General features: G+C 40.7%; 2 protein-coding genes across 9 annotated transcripts in view; one reads left to right on the top strand and one right to left on the bottom strand.

The window, feature by feature from the left end:
- Positions 1-19,339, bottom strand: part of vps39 (VPS39 subunit of HOPS complex) — a 44,246-nt gene that overhangs the window by 16,530 nt on the left and 8,377 nt on the right. For both annotated transcript variants that reach the window (XM_048227321.1, XM_048227320.1), the window contains exons 12-14: positions 19,179-19,321; positions 18,616-18,756; positions 18,369-18,510 (exon numbers count right to left, since the gene is read on the bottom strand). In XM_048227321.1, the coding sequence (XP_048083278.1) occupies positions 18,369-18,510; positions 18,616-18,756; positions 19,179-19,321 (426 nt within the window). The remainder of the gene's footprint in view (positions 1-18,368; positions 18,511-18,615; positions 18,757-19,178; positions 19,322-19,339) is intronic.
- On the top strand, positions 416-15,736 carry LOC125283850. 7 transcript variants are annotated; one of them, XM_048227322.1, is made up of 9 exons: positions 1,526-1,596; positions 2,026-2,136; positions 7,528-7,608; positions 7,700-7,839; positions 8,005-8,089; positions 8,238-8,354; positions 8,437-8,584; positions 9,710-9,801; positions 9,924-15,736. In XM_048227322.1, exon 9 carries the CDS (start codon positions 11,243-11,245, stop codon positions 13,706-13,708), a length of 2,466 nt encoding a protein of 821 aa, XP_048083279.1. In that variant the 5' UTR covers positions 1,526-1,596; positions 2,026-2,136; positions 7,528-7,608; positions 7,700-7,839; positions 8,005-8,089; positions 8,238-8,354; positions 8,437-8,584; positions 9,710-9,801; positions 9,924-11,242; the 3' UTR covers positions 13,709-15,736. The 7 variants fall into 6 exon arrangements, with proteins under 7 accessions (XP_048083285.1, XP_048083281.1, XP_048083279.1 ...); XM_048227328.1 differs by lacking the exon at positions 1,526-1,596 and adding an exon at positions 416-438; XM_048227324.1 differs by lacking the exon at positions 1,526-1,596 and adding an exon at positions 416-438 and having other exon boundaries at positions 8,437-9,801.

Below are 19,339 nucleotides of genomic sequence, written 5' to 3' on the forward strand. Positions count from 1 at the left end.
CAAATTAGATAAAATCTCCCGGAATCTAGAGTGAGTGATCAAGAGCGCGCATGCGAGACCGCGTGTGCATCTGAGTGTAGCGCGCACACGAGGGGAGAGAGAGAGAGAGAGAGGTGGTGCGTGTGTGTCTGAGCGCATCAAAGACAGAGAGCATCCTGATTGGCCTGTTTCGTTAAATCAACCAATCAGTTTTCAGTGTAGGCGGGCTTTTATGTCTTTTCTCCCGAACTTAATTAATCAGTTCAGTAGAAACAGGAGCGTCATGGTAGAGTCAGTGCGTCAAAAAAAGGAAAATGTAAGACCCATTTCAAAGTGTAGGCTACCCTTGTCTGATAGTAAAACATAATGATGGACCTAGTCTTGCACGCTGCACTGTTTGTAAACAGTGACTTTAGCATTGCCCACAGCGGGTTAAATGATTGCAAAAGACATGTTGAGGTGAGTTTAACAATTCATGTGCATATTATTCAGGCCTATAGTCTACTAGATGGCTAGTTGCCAAGGCTACATGAAAAGACCAAACTACCAAAATCTACATATTTTATTTTCACAATTTCTATCTATAGGCCTTCCTTATTTGTTGTACTGATATTTTTTTTGGGGGGGGGCTTCGTGATGCAAAGAAGACTTTTTGCAAGTTGGGATGTCTGAAAACACTTCCGTATAAACGGAACAGTTAGGCTAATGAAGAAAATATGGTTCTGGTTACTGCCAAGGTCTAATTTACTAAATATATGTTTATTCAATCAATTAACGTTATGTCTTGTTATTTTCGATAGCCCACATTCAATAGCCCCCCTGGCAGTTTGACCATTTTGAAATAGTTTGATAACTGAAGAGATAGACAGTCTTCTTTATCCTTGTTTAGCCTTCATCTGTTTAGGGCCGTGCCAGGCCATTTAGCCTAGCCTAATTAAGCAATAAGCCTGGAGAGGCCGTATCTTACACTGATTTTTAAAACAGCTGCTAGACTAATAGACGTTGTTAGGCAAGCGCTAGCAGCTTAACCACAACTAGTCAACCATCGGGGAAAAAACGTTTGATAATCATGAGGTAGCCTAGGTAGTGCTAACAGCACGTTATGAGCAAGTGTTTCAAAGATCTGTGCAGAGCTCAGATTACAGAGCTGCTTATTTTTGTATTCTTGTTGCAGCGATCAGCGTGCGTGATTGTAGTTACTGTAGTTCTAGCGATTGATCTGCTTTCTTTCATGTAAACGTTCAGACACACAAACAACATGTTTTGTCAAGGTAGAGTTGCGACAATGGGTTTTCAAAATTCGTTAAGGTCACGTGGTTCATGTAAACTTCAAAAAGATCCCGGAAGTGACCTTTATATGGCTCTGGTTTTGTTACTTTGAAACATAACTACCAGAGAGGGTTAAAGCGGAGCTAGTAATCAAGGATCTTTGATAACTACGGCTCTAGCCTTTAAGATTCTAGAACACTTTTTGTAACCTAGCAACATATTAGCAACAGTAGTTATGGATGTCTGACGTCATCAACAGTGTCCCATTGTGATGTAATGGTGCCACACTATTAAATTATTGCTGCAGAGATTGATCATTCAGTCAGTGCTGATTCAGCAAGGAGTATGGTATGCAACCTTTTTGTATTTTGTGAACATGGCATCCAAGACAGATATGACTAACATGGTTTTATTAGATCTGCTGTGGGCCTAGATATTACATTATACGCTAATTCATATTTTTATTTAGGCTAGATTATGTGTAAACATTTATGGTTATGGTGCTTAGCAGACACTTTTATCCAAAGTGACTTACAATGGAATCAATAAACATAAAATTAACAGTTTATAGTGTAGTATAGTCATGGCCTAATTTAAGCTCATAAGATCTCCAGTCAGAGATGTTTTGCAGTTATTCAGTGCACAAATCTGTCAAATAAGTAGGTTAAAAGTCCAGGCAGCTTATCTTAAACTGAAATACCTTGGTCCATTCCATTTATCTGCAGCCATACCATAATGGCAAGACAAATAAGTTGATTTGTTGTTTGGTTATTATAGGGACGCAGTTAACAATCCCTGTTGCCAATGTGGAGGAATTCCGCCATGGCAGAACCCTCTACCCGGCCAGAGGCCAGTGGGACATTCACTCGGCGTAAACTGGGTGAAACGGTAGGTTTGGGGTACTAATTTTCTTTATTGTTACTTTTATTGTTACACAGGAAAGGGTCTTCATCAAAAGGTCTAAGGGGATTCCCACAGTCATTGAAAACTTGGAAAAGTCATGGAATTGTAAAATCCCATCTAGGTCTGGAGTAACAGAATTCAGTAGCCTAAATTCATTTAAAGTTTTGGAAAAAGTCATGAAATTCCATTTATATTTAGACATACAAGGGACATAGGTAGGAGGTAGCGTGCCGGTTGCTATGGCGATTGCCAGGTTGACATTATGATAGTGGTAGCTAGGGTGTTGCTAAAGTAGAAGTGCTGGTTGCTATGGTAATCATGTTAGTTGCTATTGATGTGGCTAACTTGACATTATGGTAGTGGTTGCTAGGTGAGTTGAGATTGTTGCTAGGGTGTTGCTAGAGTAGTCATAGTGGTTGATATGATAGATTCTTTGGTAATCCTGTTTGTTGCTATGGCGATTGCTATGTTGACATTATAGTAGTGGCTGCTAGGGTAATTGAGATGGTTGCTAGGGTGTTGCTAGAGTAGACATGGTGGTTCCTATGTTAAATAAAGTGGTTGCTAGGCTGGTTGCTATGGTAATTATGTTAGTTGCTATGAATGTTGCTAGTTTGATATTATGGTAGTGGTTGCTAGGGTAGTTGAGATGATTGCTAGGGTGTTGCTAGATTAGACATGGTGGTTCCTATGCTAAATAAAGTGGTTGCTAGGCTGGTTGCTATGATAATTATGTTAGTTTCTATGGATGTTGCCAGCTTGACATTATGGGAGTGTTGCTAGGGTAAGTATTTACACATTTATTAATTTGGGAGGCACTTTTATCCAAGGTGACTTTCAGCAATATAATAACATTTAAAGGAGAATTCCGGTGTGATATTGAAACATGATACCGAGTGTGAACGTATGTCTCATAGCCCATCTCGGCGTGTCCGCTGCACTCCAAAATCTGGCGCTAGTTAGCCGATGCTACCAACAGCTTTTTCAATAGTGGTGCTTCGGCATCGGGCTAGCCATGCAAATAAATCACTGTTTTACACCCATTTACGAGGCTCAATGTATCTCCACACTTCATTGGTAGACTTCCGAGGGCCCTGATTTAAAGCCAGATTATTGAGAACTTTGAAAAAGCACTGGTAGTTTATTTACAAGACGATTTATACAGACAGTATCTTCATCGAAGTTTTAGCGTTTGCAGCCATCTTGAATTTAGTCACGATAAGTCGAAGCGACGACTAAGAATGAACAAGTATGATGAAGGGATCAGATTCCAAAATAATTCAGTGGAAATGCATGGATTCCAGTTGCTGCTACTGGAAGAAACTGGAATCCATGCATTTCCACTGAATTATTTTTGGAATCTGATCCCTTATCATACCTGTTCATTCTTACTCGTTGCTCGACTTATCGTGACTAAATTCAAGATGGCTGCAAACGCTAAACTTCGTGAAGATACTGTGTATATCGTCTTGTAAGTAAACTACCAGTGCTTTTTCAAAGTTCTCAATGTCTCGTTTTCAAAGTCAATAGTCGTTTTAACACTGAGTAATATGGCGCCTTTTTGTGCACCTTTATGGCGAAACGCTGGATGTTGTTAGACACAATGTTGTTAGATGGAATGGCTGGTTGAACTGGCCCGGCAATTTTACCACCAACGAGGGTAGACATAAAGGCAAAACATTTCATTCAGTCACGACTGTAAATGCGTCAAGGTTGGAATGGGGGAATCTGGGCGGACGTTTTGATGACACTACATATGTCCAACCCCCCACAGGAGATTTAAAGTCTGACTGATCAAAAACAGCTATAGTAGAGACAGCACATTACAACAATCTTTAAGTCCACAAAGATTCAAGTCAAGCTGCTAGAGTTGACTGTAGGCCGGAATGCAATCGGTTGCCATATAGGCTATCCTAAAATCCAGAATGAACTCCTTGTGCGTCTGTCCTAGCAAGCTTTAACATTATCACATTATAATTACTGTTAGCCACAGAACACATAACATCCAGAAGCTGGACATTAGCGAACATAGCTTAATGTCACTGTTTAACAAACAAACTACCATGCTATGCAGCCAAACAGCTAAATGTAATGACAGTGAACTCTTACCATTGTGGTCTACAAGTTATCCACTTATCCATAGTTAGTCCACTGTTATTTCTGTCATACATTCTTCTCGCTATGAGCTAGTTAGAGATAGAGATAGCCTGGACATATTTTATCACACAGGTCTGACTAAATTCAACATTCTCTCCAGAAACACTGCCTACAGTATATAGCCTATGGACCTGGCAAACCAAAACTTGCAATAGCAGGCTTTACCCTTACAAACTGTCATGGTATATTACCGTATTTTCCAGACTATAAGTTGCTCCAGAGTATAAGTCGCATTAGTCAAAAAATGCCTCATGAACAGGAAAAAAACATATATAAGTCGCATTGGACTTAAATGGACATAAATATTTAGAATTGTATTTCACAAAATCCAAAACCAAAAACAGAGACTATGTAACTGGATTATTGAGGCCAAAAAGATTAATCTTAATGAAGACGAAGAAGGAGTGAGAGTGAAGGCAGCCAAGAAAGGGGCCGGATAGGCCTAATTGTAAAGCAAAAGATTCACTGAAAAAAATGACAAAATATCTCTAAAATGTGGAGAATACAATGCAATCTATTGGGCAATGTGGAGTCACAAGCTGGCAGCAGATTAAATGCTCAAGAGAGAGAGAAAAAGATGGTTTTAAAAATACATGACCGAAGCAAGCCAGGCATAGATCTATAGGCCCGAAGGTAATTGTAAAGCAATTTACAAAAGATTCACTGAACAAAAATGCTGATATGGTACACGAAAATTTAGCTAAAAATGTGGAGAATGCAATGCAATCAAGCATTTTGGGCGATGTGGAGTGACAAGCCGGCAGCAGATTAAATGCCCACGAGAGCACAGACCGGTTTTAATAGGACGTGCAGACCAAAGCTGCATCAAGCAGGTGATATTTAGAAATTTATTTCACAAAATCCAAGACCAAGAACAGACAGATGTAACTGGACACAGAGGCCAAAAATATTGACAATTCTACAGGGAATGTTAATGAAAATGAAGGAGTGAATAGTGGCTAGAGGCAAGCCGAAGGCTGCTGACGAGTGCCCGCACTAATTGTGAAGCAACTTACAAAAGATTCACTGAACAAAAATGCTGATGTGGCATGAAAATTTAGCTAAAAATGTGGAGAATGCAATACGATCAAGCATTTTGGACGATATATTGGCACAAGCTGGCAGCAGAACAATTGCTCGAGAGAAAAAAATATGCGCATTTAAAACCAGGGCCTAAATTTCAGCGCGAGATTGCGGGTATTGCGCATAAGTTATTAAGTATTGAGCATAATAATAAAAGTCCCACAACTCCATCATAATGAGAGAAATTCCCACACATGTTACAGCGCTGTCTGATAAGTTAATCTAATAATGGAGCGGCCTGAATGCGGGACTATTGACTGGACGGACCAACTCTGATTTCAATTGAACCCCATGCAGAGACACACGCGCATTGACCACTTTGCGGGTGCCTCTTTCTCTCCCTCTCTCATCGCTGAAGTCAAATTATAGCCTAGAAGCTGCTTCTACATCAACCGCAATCGACAGGAAAGGAAAACAAACGTTAAGCGATCAGGAACCGTCAGGAATTTTGTAAACACAGAAGCATGACAGCCTATAACGTGAGAAAACATGGATGTGTTCCCCATTTGAGGAACGTTATAATCGATTGCGGACGTGAACAGACAGATACAGACACGAAGCGCATAGTAGGCCTCACTTTCTAGTGTGCGTATTCAGTACATGAAAGTTAATTAGTAGCAAAACAGCGATCAAATATTAGCCTACATGGCAGTAAGTGTTGTTTTCAAATGTTTTCATGCATGTCTAGATAACAGGTGAGGAATGTTTAGGAGACAGACTATCGTAAATCTTCAAATTATGGCTGGGGTCTTTTTTATTTAGGCTGCGCAAAGCACAGCACCTTTATTTGGGGCATGGCTTACTGTTTGATTATATTGCTAAATATCGGGACTGATGACCACTGAAATCTGTGGGGTATTTGATGGTTTACTATTGAGTTTCATGTATGAAAGCACCCGCTTTAATTTATTCATGGAACGTGTGTGCTGAAATGGAAACCTTATTCGGCCTAAATTTAGTTATTTTTTGTAATTGTTCATGATTTACTTTTTTATAAAATTTGTAGGCTGATGCCTGGCAGCAACAATTGTGTTTAAATGTAGGTTACTGCTTCAGCCTCTGGCAAGCTCAGAAGGGGGCGGCATGCAACCGGTAGCTTGGTGTAAGACAATGACTTTTCATTGGCAACAATATTAAACCAACCAACAATATAAAATATTAAGAAGAGCTCTTTTATTCAGTGTTAAATTGAAACAAAATTATTACTGGCTTTTATTTGTCCGAATCTGAAGCCCAAACAGAATCCTGGCCATAATTTGAGGATTTAGGTATACACATGTGTTTCAGGCATAGCGCAACCACTAATCTCTGACTGAAAGTGCACAGAACTTGTGCATTTGAGAGTGCTCTCTCGCGGCTAGATAGTAATGTTTCATGTAGGGTTCATGTCAGTTAATATGAATTAACATTTAAAAACATGTTCAATTATATATTTTTTCATATATAAGTCGCACCTGACTATAAGTCGCAGGGCCAGCCAAACTATGAAAAAAAGTGTGACTTATAGTCTGGAAAATACGGTACTCAGTTTCTGGCATCCAAAAGAAAAGCATTTGTAGATGAATGGCCAACATAACTTAACTGTAGGATCTGAGTCATCTTCAGGGAACAGCAACGTTAGGCCTACTCTCATTCACTAACGTGACCCAGAATTTTATTTTCCTACATTAATTTGATTAACAGGCTAGCCTACATGGCAATTAAGCACATTGAAGAGGCTTTCTGTTCATTGTATCACATTTTATTTTCAGTTGTCAAAAGTTATGGGGGTAAAATTAGTGATGGCAAAATCCCCAGCTATGCATGTCAAAGCTATGTGAAAATCATGCATAGTTCGTTCCCATGTGTTACTCCTCACGCCCAATGTTGAACATCATGCTTCATTTTGCTATTTGGTCCTGTCTCCTGAACATGCCTGCTTGTGTATAAACACTTACGGTACTAAGTACCAGGCCGGCAATGTTTTGCCTCGTTTTTAGACACAAGATGCGGCATAAAGACGCCTCCTCTCTCTGTGAATGTTACGCAATCTCTATCCAAAAACGACTATTAACTAATGATGCATATTACTTTAATTGCCATATTATTGGAATATATTTACATATTAATCTGTTTTGCCTAATCGTATACCTGTAGGTAGTATGTTCTCGCAAGGAATACAGTATGTACTGGGATTATGTGGATGATGTCAAGAATGACATTAAAAACAAACAACAGGTACCTATCAATTCATTGTGTTTGTTTTTTCACATAATGTATGTGTTTAATTACAGTTACAGCAAACACTTAATTATTATTCCATTCATAGCGAGAAAGACAGAAAAAGTTTCTTGAGCTGGAAGAGCAGGGTCTAATTTCAGACAGCGTGACTGGGGAAGATATCAGAACCTTCATACGATCGAATGAGCTCCCAAGGCATGATAAATCACAGCAGCAGCATGGACTGGAGTAAGGAAAATATATACTATAAATAAGGACTGTTAAGTGATGCCTATATGAACTACAAGGATAATGCCATTTTAAGAAGCAGAAACTGTATTTTTGACCTACTATTAATGCAAATTCTGAATTACTCATATTGAAATGAAATTAAATCAACATGTAAATTCAAAGGCAAACAAAAAAATCCAAAATCCAAAAGAGGACAATCAAAGAGAAGGATGGACTCCTGAATGGAAGACGACTTCCGAGCATAACGGTAGGAACAGCTTCAAATTTCTTGAAGAAATATAATCTGACGAGAGCATATTTTACGGTGGTTTTACTGTATTTTCTTAATAGCCTAATAAAAAAATATTTGATATTTTTCATAATAAATCGCTCAATTTTTTTTTCACAAATGACAGACACCGCAGACATCTGCACCAGATAGAACACGGCTACACCTCATTGAAAATGAAATAAAACATGAGTTGAACAGGAAGAGATACATGAGAGACATCCAGGAGAAAAGGAGCCAAAGGGTGAGATAGTTAGACATTATATGTACAGTAATGTGTTGTTCCAGCCACGTCCTACAATCCCTAATATTTTGTCTTTTTACAGGAAAAAAGTATCTTCGAACACAGGGCTGCAGCACAGCAGGCAGAAGTGGATACGTTGACGAAAACCCTAAGGGAGTTAGAGAATATGAGGGTACACACTAAGGTTCAAACAAAACTTCTCAATCAAGTTTTGGGTAACTCCACCTCAGGTAAGCGCCATAAAATATTTACATTGGGGGCCACTCCGAGTGAAATCAAGCAGATGCTGTGAAAAACCAGAGGCCAGAAGGGGGCTTAGTACATTCATCTGAGAAGTGTGTGAATGGACACATCAGTGCACCCTGATCTTCTCTTGCTTCTTTTGATCTTCTCTTGCTTCTTTTGATCTTCTCTTGCTTCTTCTGATCTTCTCTTGCTTCTTTTGATTTTCTCTAACTGGAAGAAACCTCTCTGACAGATTTTTCCATATAGAAATGAGGATTATGTGTGGTGACCTGAGGTCTTTTGTACAATTCTAAGAGGCCTCCATGGTGCTGCTATGTGTGTAAATTCATAAACACCAGTAGCCAATATGATACATAATCATATTGGCTACTGGTGGTCAGAGACCTACTACTACTATGGCCGTTCATGTTGCATGCGACGAACTGCTTCCGGTTTTGAGCGTCTCTCTTCCAGGAAGGACTTGTAGGCCTCCTCAGTGGCTCTGCAGCCGTTGGTCAGAGACCATTTATCAGAGAAAATGCTATTTTCTGGTTTTCTTTTTGACATGACATGTTTTTTTTTCTAAAGCAAGTTCACGGTCCTTTATTTTTTTAAGGCTTTAAAATCCAGTCTTGGTGATAATACATAGTGCCCCGAAAAAGCTTTTCATTTTAAGACAATTAGAGATAATTGAATCTAGACTGTGAGTAAATTGTATTGAACTCTCAAGCACTCTGAATGGGGGGGACAGGACGGCTTTTGACAGGACGGCTGCCTTCTGGTCTTGTAAATTTTCAATGGTCTTGGCATTCAGACCAGATCATTTGGCTCTAGGTTTGTCATTGGAATCCCTGTCATTGTGTTGCTGCCACCACTTTTGAACCATAATGTGTCATTATAACCAGAGCTTCTCCAGCCTCTTGAAGGGCTTGAGAAAGATATTGGCATTTCGGATTTGCCCTTGCCACTTAAATCTGAACATTTCTTTCTAATGCTCATATTTTTTAAGGAGGGTTTAATGTAATTTATTGCTCTCTAATGAAATAGTAAAGTTGTGTTTGTGGACTGAGGTGGCACTGCTACCCAAAAGCATTGTCACTGAATTGTGAATTATTTCATATTTTTTGTAGTAAAATCACCACAGAAAATTACCGTGCCGAGGAGGCCCACACTCCAACACCTTGCTCCTTTACCAGCCAGGGGACATGACATAACTAACCAGGTAGAGTAAGCAGATACTTTTCATATGCATAATACCCTGATAATACCATATGTCCTATCCTTTTACTGACCTCCAAATGAATGATGGTAGTTAATACCTTTATTTCGGTTTTTGTATGGCAGATATCTTCATCAGTCATCAAATTGCTGCCCCCATCGGTTGACACACCATATCGAGAATTGCCTTGTCTTGGCAAAGTGAAGCTGCCGACTAACCAACTTGATCCCGAGGCTAACAAGAAGGCTAGAATTACTCAGGCTCTGCTGGACCACTTAAGTAGTGAATCTTTTAAGATGCAAATTGCAGAGTGCATCCGGAATGAGACTATGCTGACGAATTCTGAACTTCGTCCTCATAGGGCAACCAGAGTCCTGAGGGGCAAGTTGGCTACTGACATATTACTGTGCCTTTTTCGCACAGTCAGGCCTTCCAAACTCTTTGTTGAGTCCTCTGAACACCAGAACCAATCTGATACCTCACCTGTGAAACAACTTCACCCTTATGTGACTGAAATCATTAACAGCGTCCTTCAGGAGATCAGAGTCAAAGTTCTTGAAAAACTCAATTTTGCTTCTTTAGGAGATTCTCAAATGATATCTCCTCAAACCTCTGAGAGAGCACTGAATGGGTTAAGGCTTGTTCTACAGAATCTTGAGACAGATTTAATGGAAACCATCAGCCTTGTTGAAGCTATAGCTGCAGACATATATGAACAAGCTCCAAGAACTGAGGCTCCTGTTAAGGAATCAGGGACTGGAACGCTTACATATCAAGTTGAAGCTATTTCAGATGATCTTATCAGAATTGCACTTGAAAGTATTGCTTGCAGTCCTTGCAGTCCATCAAGTGACGAGGCAAGAACCTCAAAGTTGCAAATTCATGATCAAAGTGGCAACACTTCTGATTCGGAATCATACTGTTCAGAAAAAGATTCCATGAATTATGGCACATCACAGGAGTCAACTTTAAATGTATCTTTGAGTTTTGCAAAGTCCCCAGCTGTTCACAGCCAGGTCGAGCCCAAGACTGAGGCTATTAATGCTTCCATTGTGAAGAAAGAGAATATTGCATGGGAGGCAATGGACCAAAGACGGCCATTTGAGGTTGCAAGCAAAACCAAAAACATTGAGGCAAAGATTTCTGATGATATTTATCCACCGACAATGGCAAGTGCTAGTAGTAATCTCTCTAGTTCTTCCTACTCCTCTTGCAGTGTGGCTGTTTTCCAGTCTGTAGAATGTGGGTCAGTCTCCTTACAGGAATCTGAAGTCTCTACACCAGAGAGCTCTTCAGATGAGCTTGAGATGCTGGCAGGTGCCAGTAGCGCTACTTCTGTTGCTTTACCCTCTCCCACTGGTGTGGCAACTTTCAAGACTGTGGGCCAATTTCCTTTAAAACAGTTGAAACCTCAATATTGGAGGCCCCTTTAGTTGAGGTTGAGATGCCGGCAGGTACCAGTTGTACTCCCTTGGGAAGCCTGGAAAAGTCTGCTGGCAGATCATCAATAGACCAAAATAACCACGATTGGAACATGAAAGATAATGCCATGTGTTCACTGCCCAAAGACACCACTGTTGCATCACAGATTTCAAAAGAAGTGAGTGTTCGGTCATCAAGCATGATTAGTCAGCCCCTTGCAGTTCAGCGTTCTCAAACAGAAGAAATTCAATTGAGTCTGCCCAGTGTTTCTCTTGATTCAACGACCTCAGACCAAGTGTCTGTTGGAAACGGAGTGTATACTGCCAACAGAAGTCATTCTTTACCCAGCTTTTTTCCAGCAATTGCCGATGAAGTAATGCAATATCTTACGTCACTAACATGTAAGGAGAGGATAACTCAAGCAGTGAAGAATGAACTCAAATGTTCTTTTTCTGGAAATGACCTTCCATCATCATTAAATCTGAATGTGGGGCCTGAGGAAAGGAGAGCTATGAGGAACATGTTTAAAAAAGTATCCAAAGAACTAAGTAATTTACGGTCAAGAGAACGTATTCTTTCTCTTTGGCCGGATGAGACAACAGGGCCCTCCTCTGACCACAATGCTGTTCTCAGTCAAGTCAATGCAGTTACATTACAACTAATTGACACAGTGTTCAGTGAAGTCAAGGAACAACTTGCCACTGAAATAAAGCAGGAATCTCCAAAGAGGGGAGTGTCTCCACTGGGCTGTCAGACAGCAATAAAAGCTGTATGCTTGTCATTAGAGGATATGAAAATGACCCTGGGGAATGAAATGTCCATTGCCTCTGCCAGTCAAATGTTGCGGTCTGTAAGTTCTGAAAAAGCAGTTGATCCAGAAGTGGAGAAACATGGAACAGTCTCCTCTAAAGAAGACAATCTCTCAACATCCAACAGTACCTTAATTGATCTTGATGCTTTGGCAGGCTTTACTAAAAAGGTTATTCTTAAACCTACAAATGTCAGCACATCTAAAGGAGTTAATACTGTGGCAAAAGTGTGCCCCTCTCTCAATGATATTGCATTGTCATGCCATCAAAAAAACAATTATGAGGACACTCTTCCGTATCATAAAACTAAACAGTCTTCCTCTGATGGCACAGTTGTACAAAGTCAGGTGGATACTATGGGTGAGGTCACTGGTGCTCCCAGTAGTTTGGAAGTTTTCAAGACTGAAGAAACTCAATCAGTCATCTTACAGGAAGCTGAAGTCTCTTCACTAGAGATATCTTCAAATGATGTTGAGACGCTGGCAGGTGCTAGTGGTGCTCTCTCTGGATCTTTATCCCCTGCAAGCAGCCTGGACGTTTTCAAGACAGAAGAATATCTTTCAGTTATCTTACAGGAAGCTGAAGTCTCTACACTAGAGATGTCTGCAGAAGAGATTGAGATGCTGGCAGGTGCTAGCCCTGCGCTCTCTGGTGCTTCTTCTTCCTCCAGTAGTTTAGAAGTTTTCAAGACTAAACAATCTCGATCAGTCATCTTACAGGAAGCTACACCAGAGATCTCTTCAGATGAGGTTAAGGTGCTGGCAGGTGCCATTAGTGCTCTCTCTGTTACTTCATCCTCTCCCAGCAATTCTCAGCATTCTCAATCACAGGAGATTCAATTGAATGTGCCCAGTTTTACTCTTGATTCAACCGGCTCAGATACCAACCGAGTGTATACTACCACCAAAACCCAATCTTTGCCCTGCTTTTATCCAGCAATTGCAAACGAAGTAAGTCAATATTTTACTACAACATCATTTAAGGACAGGATCACTCAAGCGGTGAAGAATGAACTTAAACGTACTTTTTCTGTAAAAGAGTTGTCATCAACACCACAACCAAAGCTGGGGCCTGAGGAGAGGAGAGCTATAAGGACCATGCTTAAAACAGTATCACAAGAACTTAATGATTTAATGTCAAGAGAAAACATTCTCTCCCTTTTGTCAGTTGAGATAGCTGCTTGCGGCTCACCCGAGCATGATGTTCTTCTTGATCAACTCAATGCTGCTGCATCACAACAAATAGAGGCAGTGTTTAATACAGTTAAGGAAAACCTTGCTGCTAAAATAAATCAAGAATCTTCTAAGAGGGGGGTGTCTCCATTGGCCAGTCAGACAGCAATGAAAGCTGTATGCAAATCATTAGAGGATATAAAAATGACTTTGATTGGGGATGAAATGTGTGTCACCTCTACCAGTGGAATACAGCTGTCAGTTCTGAGGATACAAATGTTGTTCCTGAAATGTCAAGTGCAAACAACAGGTTTCCTGAAGCAAAAACTCCATCAACAGTTTCTCTCAGTTCTCAGAATTCTACCTCCCATGCAGCGACTGTTAGTAGGACACCACATGCTGCCACTAAGAGTCTGTCACTTCCCAATTTTTATCCCATTATTGCTAATGAAGTTCTTCAACATATCTCTACACCACCATTTAAGGAGCATGTTCGTCAAGTATTGAAGAAACAATATAAAATGTCACGATCTATGAATGATATAACATCAGCACTACAACAGAAACAGGGGGCAGAGGAGAGACATTTTACAAGGGACATGCTAAGAAGCGTATCTACAGAGCTAAATGCTTCAATGTCCACACAAAATGTCTCCATGTCACCTGAGACTCCAAGGCCCTTCTCAGCACCCGAAGATAACACGCACCAACGGCTTAATGCAGTTGCATTAGAACTTATCAAAAGAGTTTATGGCCAAGTCAAAGAAAAGCTGATTGCTACAATCAATCAAGAATCTCCGAAGAGGGGGTTGTCTCCTGTGGCTAGTCAGACAGCAGTTGATGTTATATGCAGAACATTAAATGTTATTGAAATGACTCTTATGGATTGGGCGAGAAGCCCATCCACTTCACCTTCACAACTTCAAAAGAGCAAGGACCTTGAAAGAGGGTCAGCTTCTGAGGAAACCTTGGAGGTAGAAAATGCATTGTCCCGTATTGATGTTGTCACTGATGACCTGATTGAGGATGTGATTAGCATGTTCTTGGACACAGACTCTGCACTATCTAGTAGGACTGGTACACCTACTCAAAGGGCTGGAAGAGGCACGTGGTTAAATGAAGTAATCAAGCAGTCCGTAAGCATGTCACCAACAGGAAGCAAGGCATACATCACAAAGAGTCCAGATGATACCAATGTCTCACTCACTCTAGGATCTTTCACTCACCTGCTGCCCAGAATTACAGATGAAATTTTGGAACATTTTTCCTCTGCATGCTTTAAAGAGTGCATTATTCAGTCTGTGAAGAATGTGATTAGACAGCGTTTGTCTGCAGTCAGTATCAAAGACATAATGGAAGTCATAGTTAAGAGTGTTTATCACAAAATGGCTCTATTGATAAATATAAATGCTGCAGAATCTCAAATTGTTGACTACGATATCCCAAAACCTGAAATGATGGAGCTTCCTGTCCTAGAAGTTATTGATCCACGGTCTGCTCATGAGTTGGCCAGTTCTATTAAACAGATCACCGTAGCAGCTCTTAACCACTTGAGTACCCAGCTAAATGATCAAATTAAACAGAAATCCAACAGTGGGGAGGAAAGTGAGTTAGTTATCAATGCACTGAGTGATACTTTGGGAACTATGGTTGCATGCATCAGCAACATTCAGTTCTTCAGAGAAGAGTTACACTGTGACATTTCTAAGATTAATAACATTCCCACTCAGAAATTGATAGGACAGTGGATATCATTATCTAAACTAGACTTAATTTCTATATGTCTGGCTACATCTGTGTTAGATGGCGTGTATCATGACGACAGTGCAACTACCTCTAATTCAAAAACATCACAGAATGAGCTTGAAGCAAATAGTCATTCATCAGGATCTATTATCTATCCTTCAAAACCAGCATGCCCTGCTAATAAAAGGTCATTTCGAGCAAGGAAGTGGTCATCATGCTCAACCTTTCAGAGGTCTGCAGACACTGATCCAGACATTGCAGTTCACAGCAAAAGCCTTGACGTTTTGCCCAGGAATGACATTAACAGTGAAAATGAGGACCAGCTTGAAAGCTTATCAAGTGGGCCCATGTCCATGTCTTCCAGTATTTCAAGTCTCGAAGAAAAGAGAAGTCACGTCTGTTCACCTGGTAAGGTAATCGCCTCGAGATCTGTCATGAATTTCAGGGAGGAACTGCAAATGGACTATACAATGCAGCCTAAACCTCCATGCAAAAAAAGTGATCAGTCTCTCCAAAAGCTACCAGTTGGAAACACAAAAACTTTGGGTAAGAGGAAAGTGAGATTACACACAATCTACCGTAACCCTGAAGAGTTCTCTGATGAGGAGTCCAGCAACACATCATTCTCAGCTCCTGAGGACCTCCACACATCTTCCTCTGAAGAGGACCTGTCATTGAGCTCACAGAAAGGGCGTTCCAAATAGTCTCACAGAAAAGCTATTTCTTAAAGCCTTTTAATCATTTCCTTTATCCCATGCAATAAAAAAAAAAAAAAACTCATGCATTCAATACACGGTCTTCTGTCCCATGGTTTCATTATATGTCTTGCATGTACCTATACTAGAAAATATTCAGTGTATTAATGGTCACAATAATTATGATTGCAATAATGATATCCAATAAAGTTGGATGATGAGCCTGTAGTGCTTGCTAGCAGACATGATTAGCAAATACTTTGAAATTGGTAAGACAACATACACATCTCATATCCCTAACACAGTACTCTAAGTAACACAACCTTGTTATCACACAGGGAATGTTGCCCTTAAGGGCGCTCACCTTTGCCTTTAATGACAGCAGAATCATGGAAGTAATGTGGTAGCCTTGTTTATTACCAGGCAATGTCATACCAGCTATATTTCAGCTAGCTAGTGTGTCAACAGTGTACTTTCTCACAATATCAGTAAATGACCGAACTTATACTGCCTTCATGACGACCGTAAACTCCAGAGGATCTGATTTGAAAAAGCCCGACCTCCAAAAATAGTGTGTTTAGAAGATCAGCTCGGAAAACAAATACAGGAAACATATAAATAAGAATAAATAAGAAATTGTTGAGCAACAAGGGAAATGTCTCTGACAAGTGTTTCAATTTGTAGTTTTAATTTAAGTGATAAATTACGTTGCCTATTTGAAGGAAGATCGCCTCTGGTTGGAGAGCATGATTGTGACGTCAAGTAGGGTACCTCGGGGCACAAGAATTCACCCTTCGCTAAGCCACACCCGAAAACCGCCACAGGCCAATCGTGGCTTAGCAAACCATCACTAGGCATGGGAGGTCTGACAAGCTTTTCGAGTTTTGCCATGTTAACCTGTGGAGACTGAAGGCCTGTAGGTCATGAAGGGCACTTATTTGGATGTGTGGTGCCCTAACCCACGTAAAGACACAGTGAAATAACATGTTACACTATAGAAACATGATATAATTGGGAACACATATTGTTCTAACAATAAAAAATGGCATATTGCATGATATTTCCATAACTGCGAGATACACGCTTCACGATAACGGCAAGAAGTTGTTAACAGACGTTCACCAAGATGTATAACCCATCAGCAATCTATTTAAAATAACACCTATTTGTCAAATATTGAAGTTGTGGGAAGTACATAGCTAGTATGTTTCTTTCGTCCCCCATGCCTGTTCCATTCATTCTGGCCAGGAAAGTTGAATGAAACAAAACGCACATTTGACTTCTGCTTAAATAACTCATGAACGGTTTTGTTCAGAGATGAAATTCCAACTGTATTTGACAGAGGACAGATGTAGGTTGCTAGTAACAAAATATTAGCTTTCAGTGTGGTACGATGTCTTTGTAAATTACATTTCATTGAAAAGTCCCGGTTCTCCCCCTATGTAATAGACGTGCAGGTTGCTAAAGCTTGTCAGGCATAGCAACAGTAACTAAGGAGGGCGGGACTTAGCGAAGGGTGAATTCCGCACGAGTCACCAAGCATAAAATCCGACCCGACCTTGCGTTCAAGTAATTTTTCCTCCATCAGAGGTTAGGATTTCCGAATATCCGATATGTCATGAAGGCGGCATGTGGACAAGGCAACGGAGGACATAGGAGCGAGAGAGAGCGAGAAAAAGAAAAGGGAAAGAAAAAAGAGAGAGAGAGGGGCTCATCCACAGCTGCCTGGGGGCTCATCCACAGCTGCCTGCTTCGAGGAGTATGATATCATCCTTGCAGCTGAGGTTTACTGAGTAAAACTAAAGACTTTCTAATGAGGAGACTCAGCACTCAAAGAATCCTACATAGAAAAGCATGGGTTTAGTTCGTAACGCCAATACGGCAGTGTTTTCTATGCTCCCCATTTACTAGAATAGGAAAATAGCTGCCCGATAACTGCCCAAAGTGTGTAGCAAGATGGTCTCGGAGCGGGAGCAGGCCGGCCGCAAGCCACCGCCATGAACACCTGGAACAAGCCCAACGTGTCAGGACCTGAAAGCAGCTTATTCGCCTTTCAGTGCCAAGTAGGGCTGCTCGATTATGGCAAAAATCATTTTCATAATTATTCTGTTCAATATTGAGATCATGATTATTAAACACGATTAGTGATTTGACTCAGTGAACTCATCCACATTCAAAACCTTTTACATTTTTAAAATACAACAGAATGCAAAAAAAAACATGCAAAAAGATAATGCACACCACAGCTCAAGACAATAGGAAAGCATTGTTATGAAACTGAATGTAGCAAAATAATCATTACATTTTGATTATTTTGTTTTCATAATCGTTGGAAGTCATTAATTGCACAGCCCTAGTGCCAAGGAGCTCTTTATATACACATAGGTATGTATGGCCTTTAACAAGATCTCTGGGCTTTTTTGTGGCTCTGAGTTGTGTAGAGTTGAGAAATCAGAACCATGTTTTGTTTTGATTTTATTTCCATCTTTGCGCGTAATTAACATGTGGTACTCATATTGCTGCTTTATTCTAGAATTCTTTAATCTAATACTGAAGCTGGACAGTTCCACAACAGTAAGCATCTGTGTTCAACAATTACATCTTAACTACAAGGAACAAATGACACAACATCACGAGGCATCAAGCCAAGGCACCATGAGGAGTTCTTTACAGTCACACCATCAATAAAGAGCAACCGTGCACAAGGAGGAAAGTAAAAGCAGTACCTTTCTGGTGCAAGCCCTTCTTCTCATAGAGGATAATGAGTTCGCTGTATTTGTGGGCCTTCTTTAACACATACTCGCTCTCCTCAATGTGGCAGTGGTTATTCTCTAGACGCAGGAGAGGGGACACTAAAGCCACATTGGTCTACATCGGGGGTAAAAAAAAGAGTGCAATGTATTAAGACAACACATCTATTATTTCAAAGGTTAGCCATGCATTCACAAGAAGGACTATAGAGAAAATGTTTACATGGAGGTAGCATTTAAGGAGTGTGGTGTCGATGATCTGCAGCAGTTTTTTGCGGCTCTTAATGGTCGGCGTGCCTTCCATAAGGGGCGAAGTTGTAGAGGGGTCAGAGTCATTCAGCTGCTTAACCAGGTGACTGCGTTTCTGCATGGAAAGCATCAGTTTTCAAAAAATGTAAGCAAGTATAGTATAAGTATGTATAAGTATATATACTCTTTTGATCCCGTCAGGGAAATTTGGTCTCTGCATTTATCCCAATCCGTGAATTAGTGAAACACACTCAGCACACAGTGAACACACAGTGAGGTGAAGCACACACTAATCCCGTGCAGTGAGCTGCCTGCAACAACAGCGGGCTTCGGGGGAGCAGTGAGGGGTTAGGTGCCTTGCTCAAGGGCACTTCAGCCGCTTTCTACTGGTCGGGGTTCGAACCGGCAACCCTCCGGTCACAAGTCCGAAGCGCTAACCAGTAGGCCACGGCTGCCTCTAAGCAAGTTCTTTGATGCTGCCCCTAAGCAAGTTCTTTGTTTGAAAGTCCTGAAAGCATATCAGCATCAAACACACACCTGTGTAAGGTAATCGATCAGAGCAAGGTGGGCCTTCTCAAGTTCGGCTCCTGACAGCGTGGGCAGAGGGTTGGGATAGTGCAGCTGCTTGCGGTAGTCTGCTGGTAGTAGGTCTGGATACAGCCCAATCACGTGTGTCGGATCTGGGGACACAACAGGGT

The sequence above is a fragment of the Alosa alosa genome, chromosome 19 (assembly GCF_017589495.1).
Source record: "Alosa alosa isolate M-15738 ecotype Scorff River chromosome 19, AALO_Geno_1.1, whole genome shotgun sequence".
NCBI lineage: Eukaryota > Metazoa > Chordata > Actinopteri > Clupeiformes > Clupeidae > Alosa > Alosa alosa.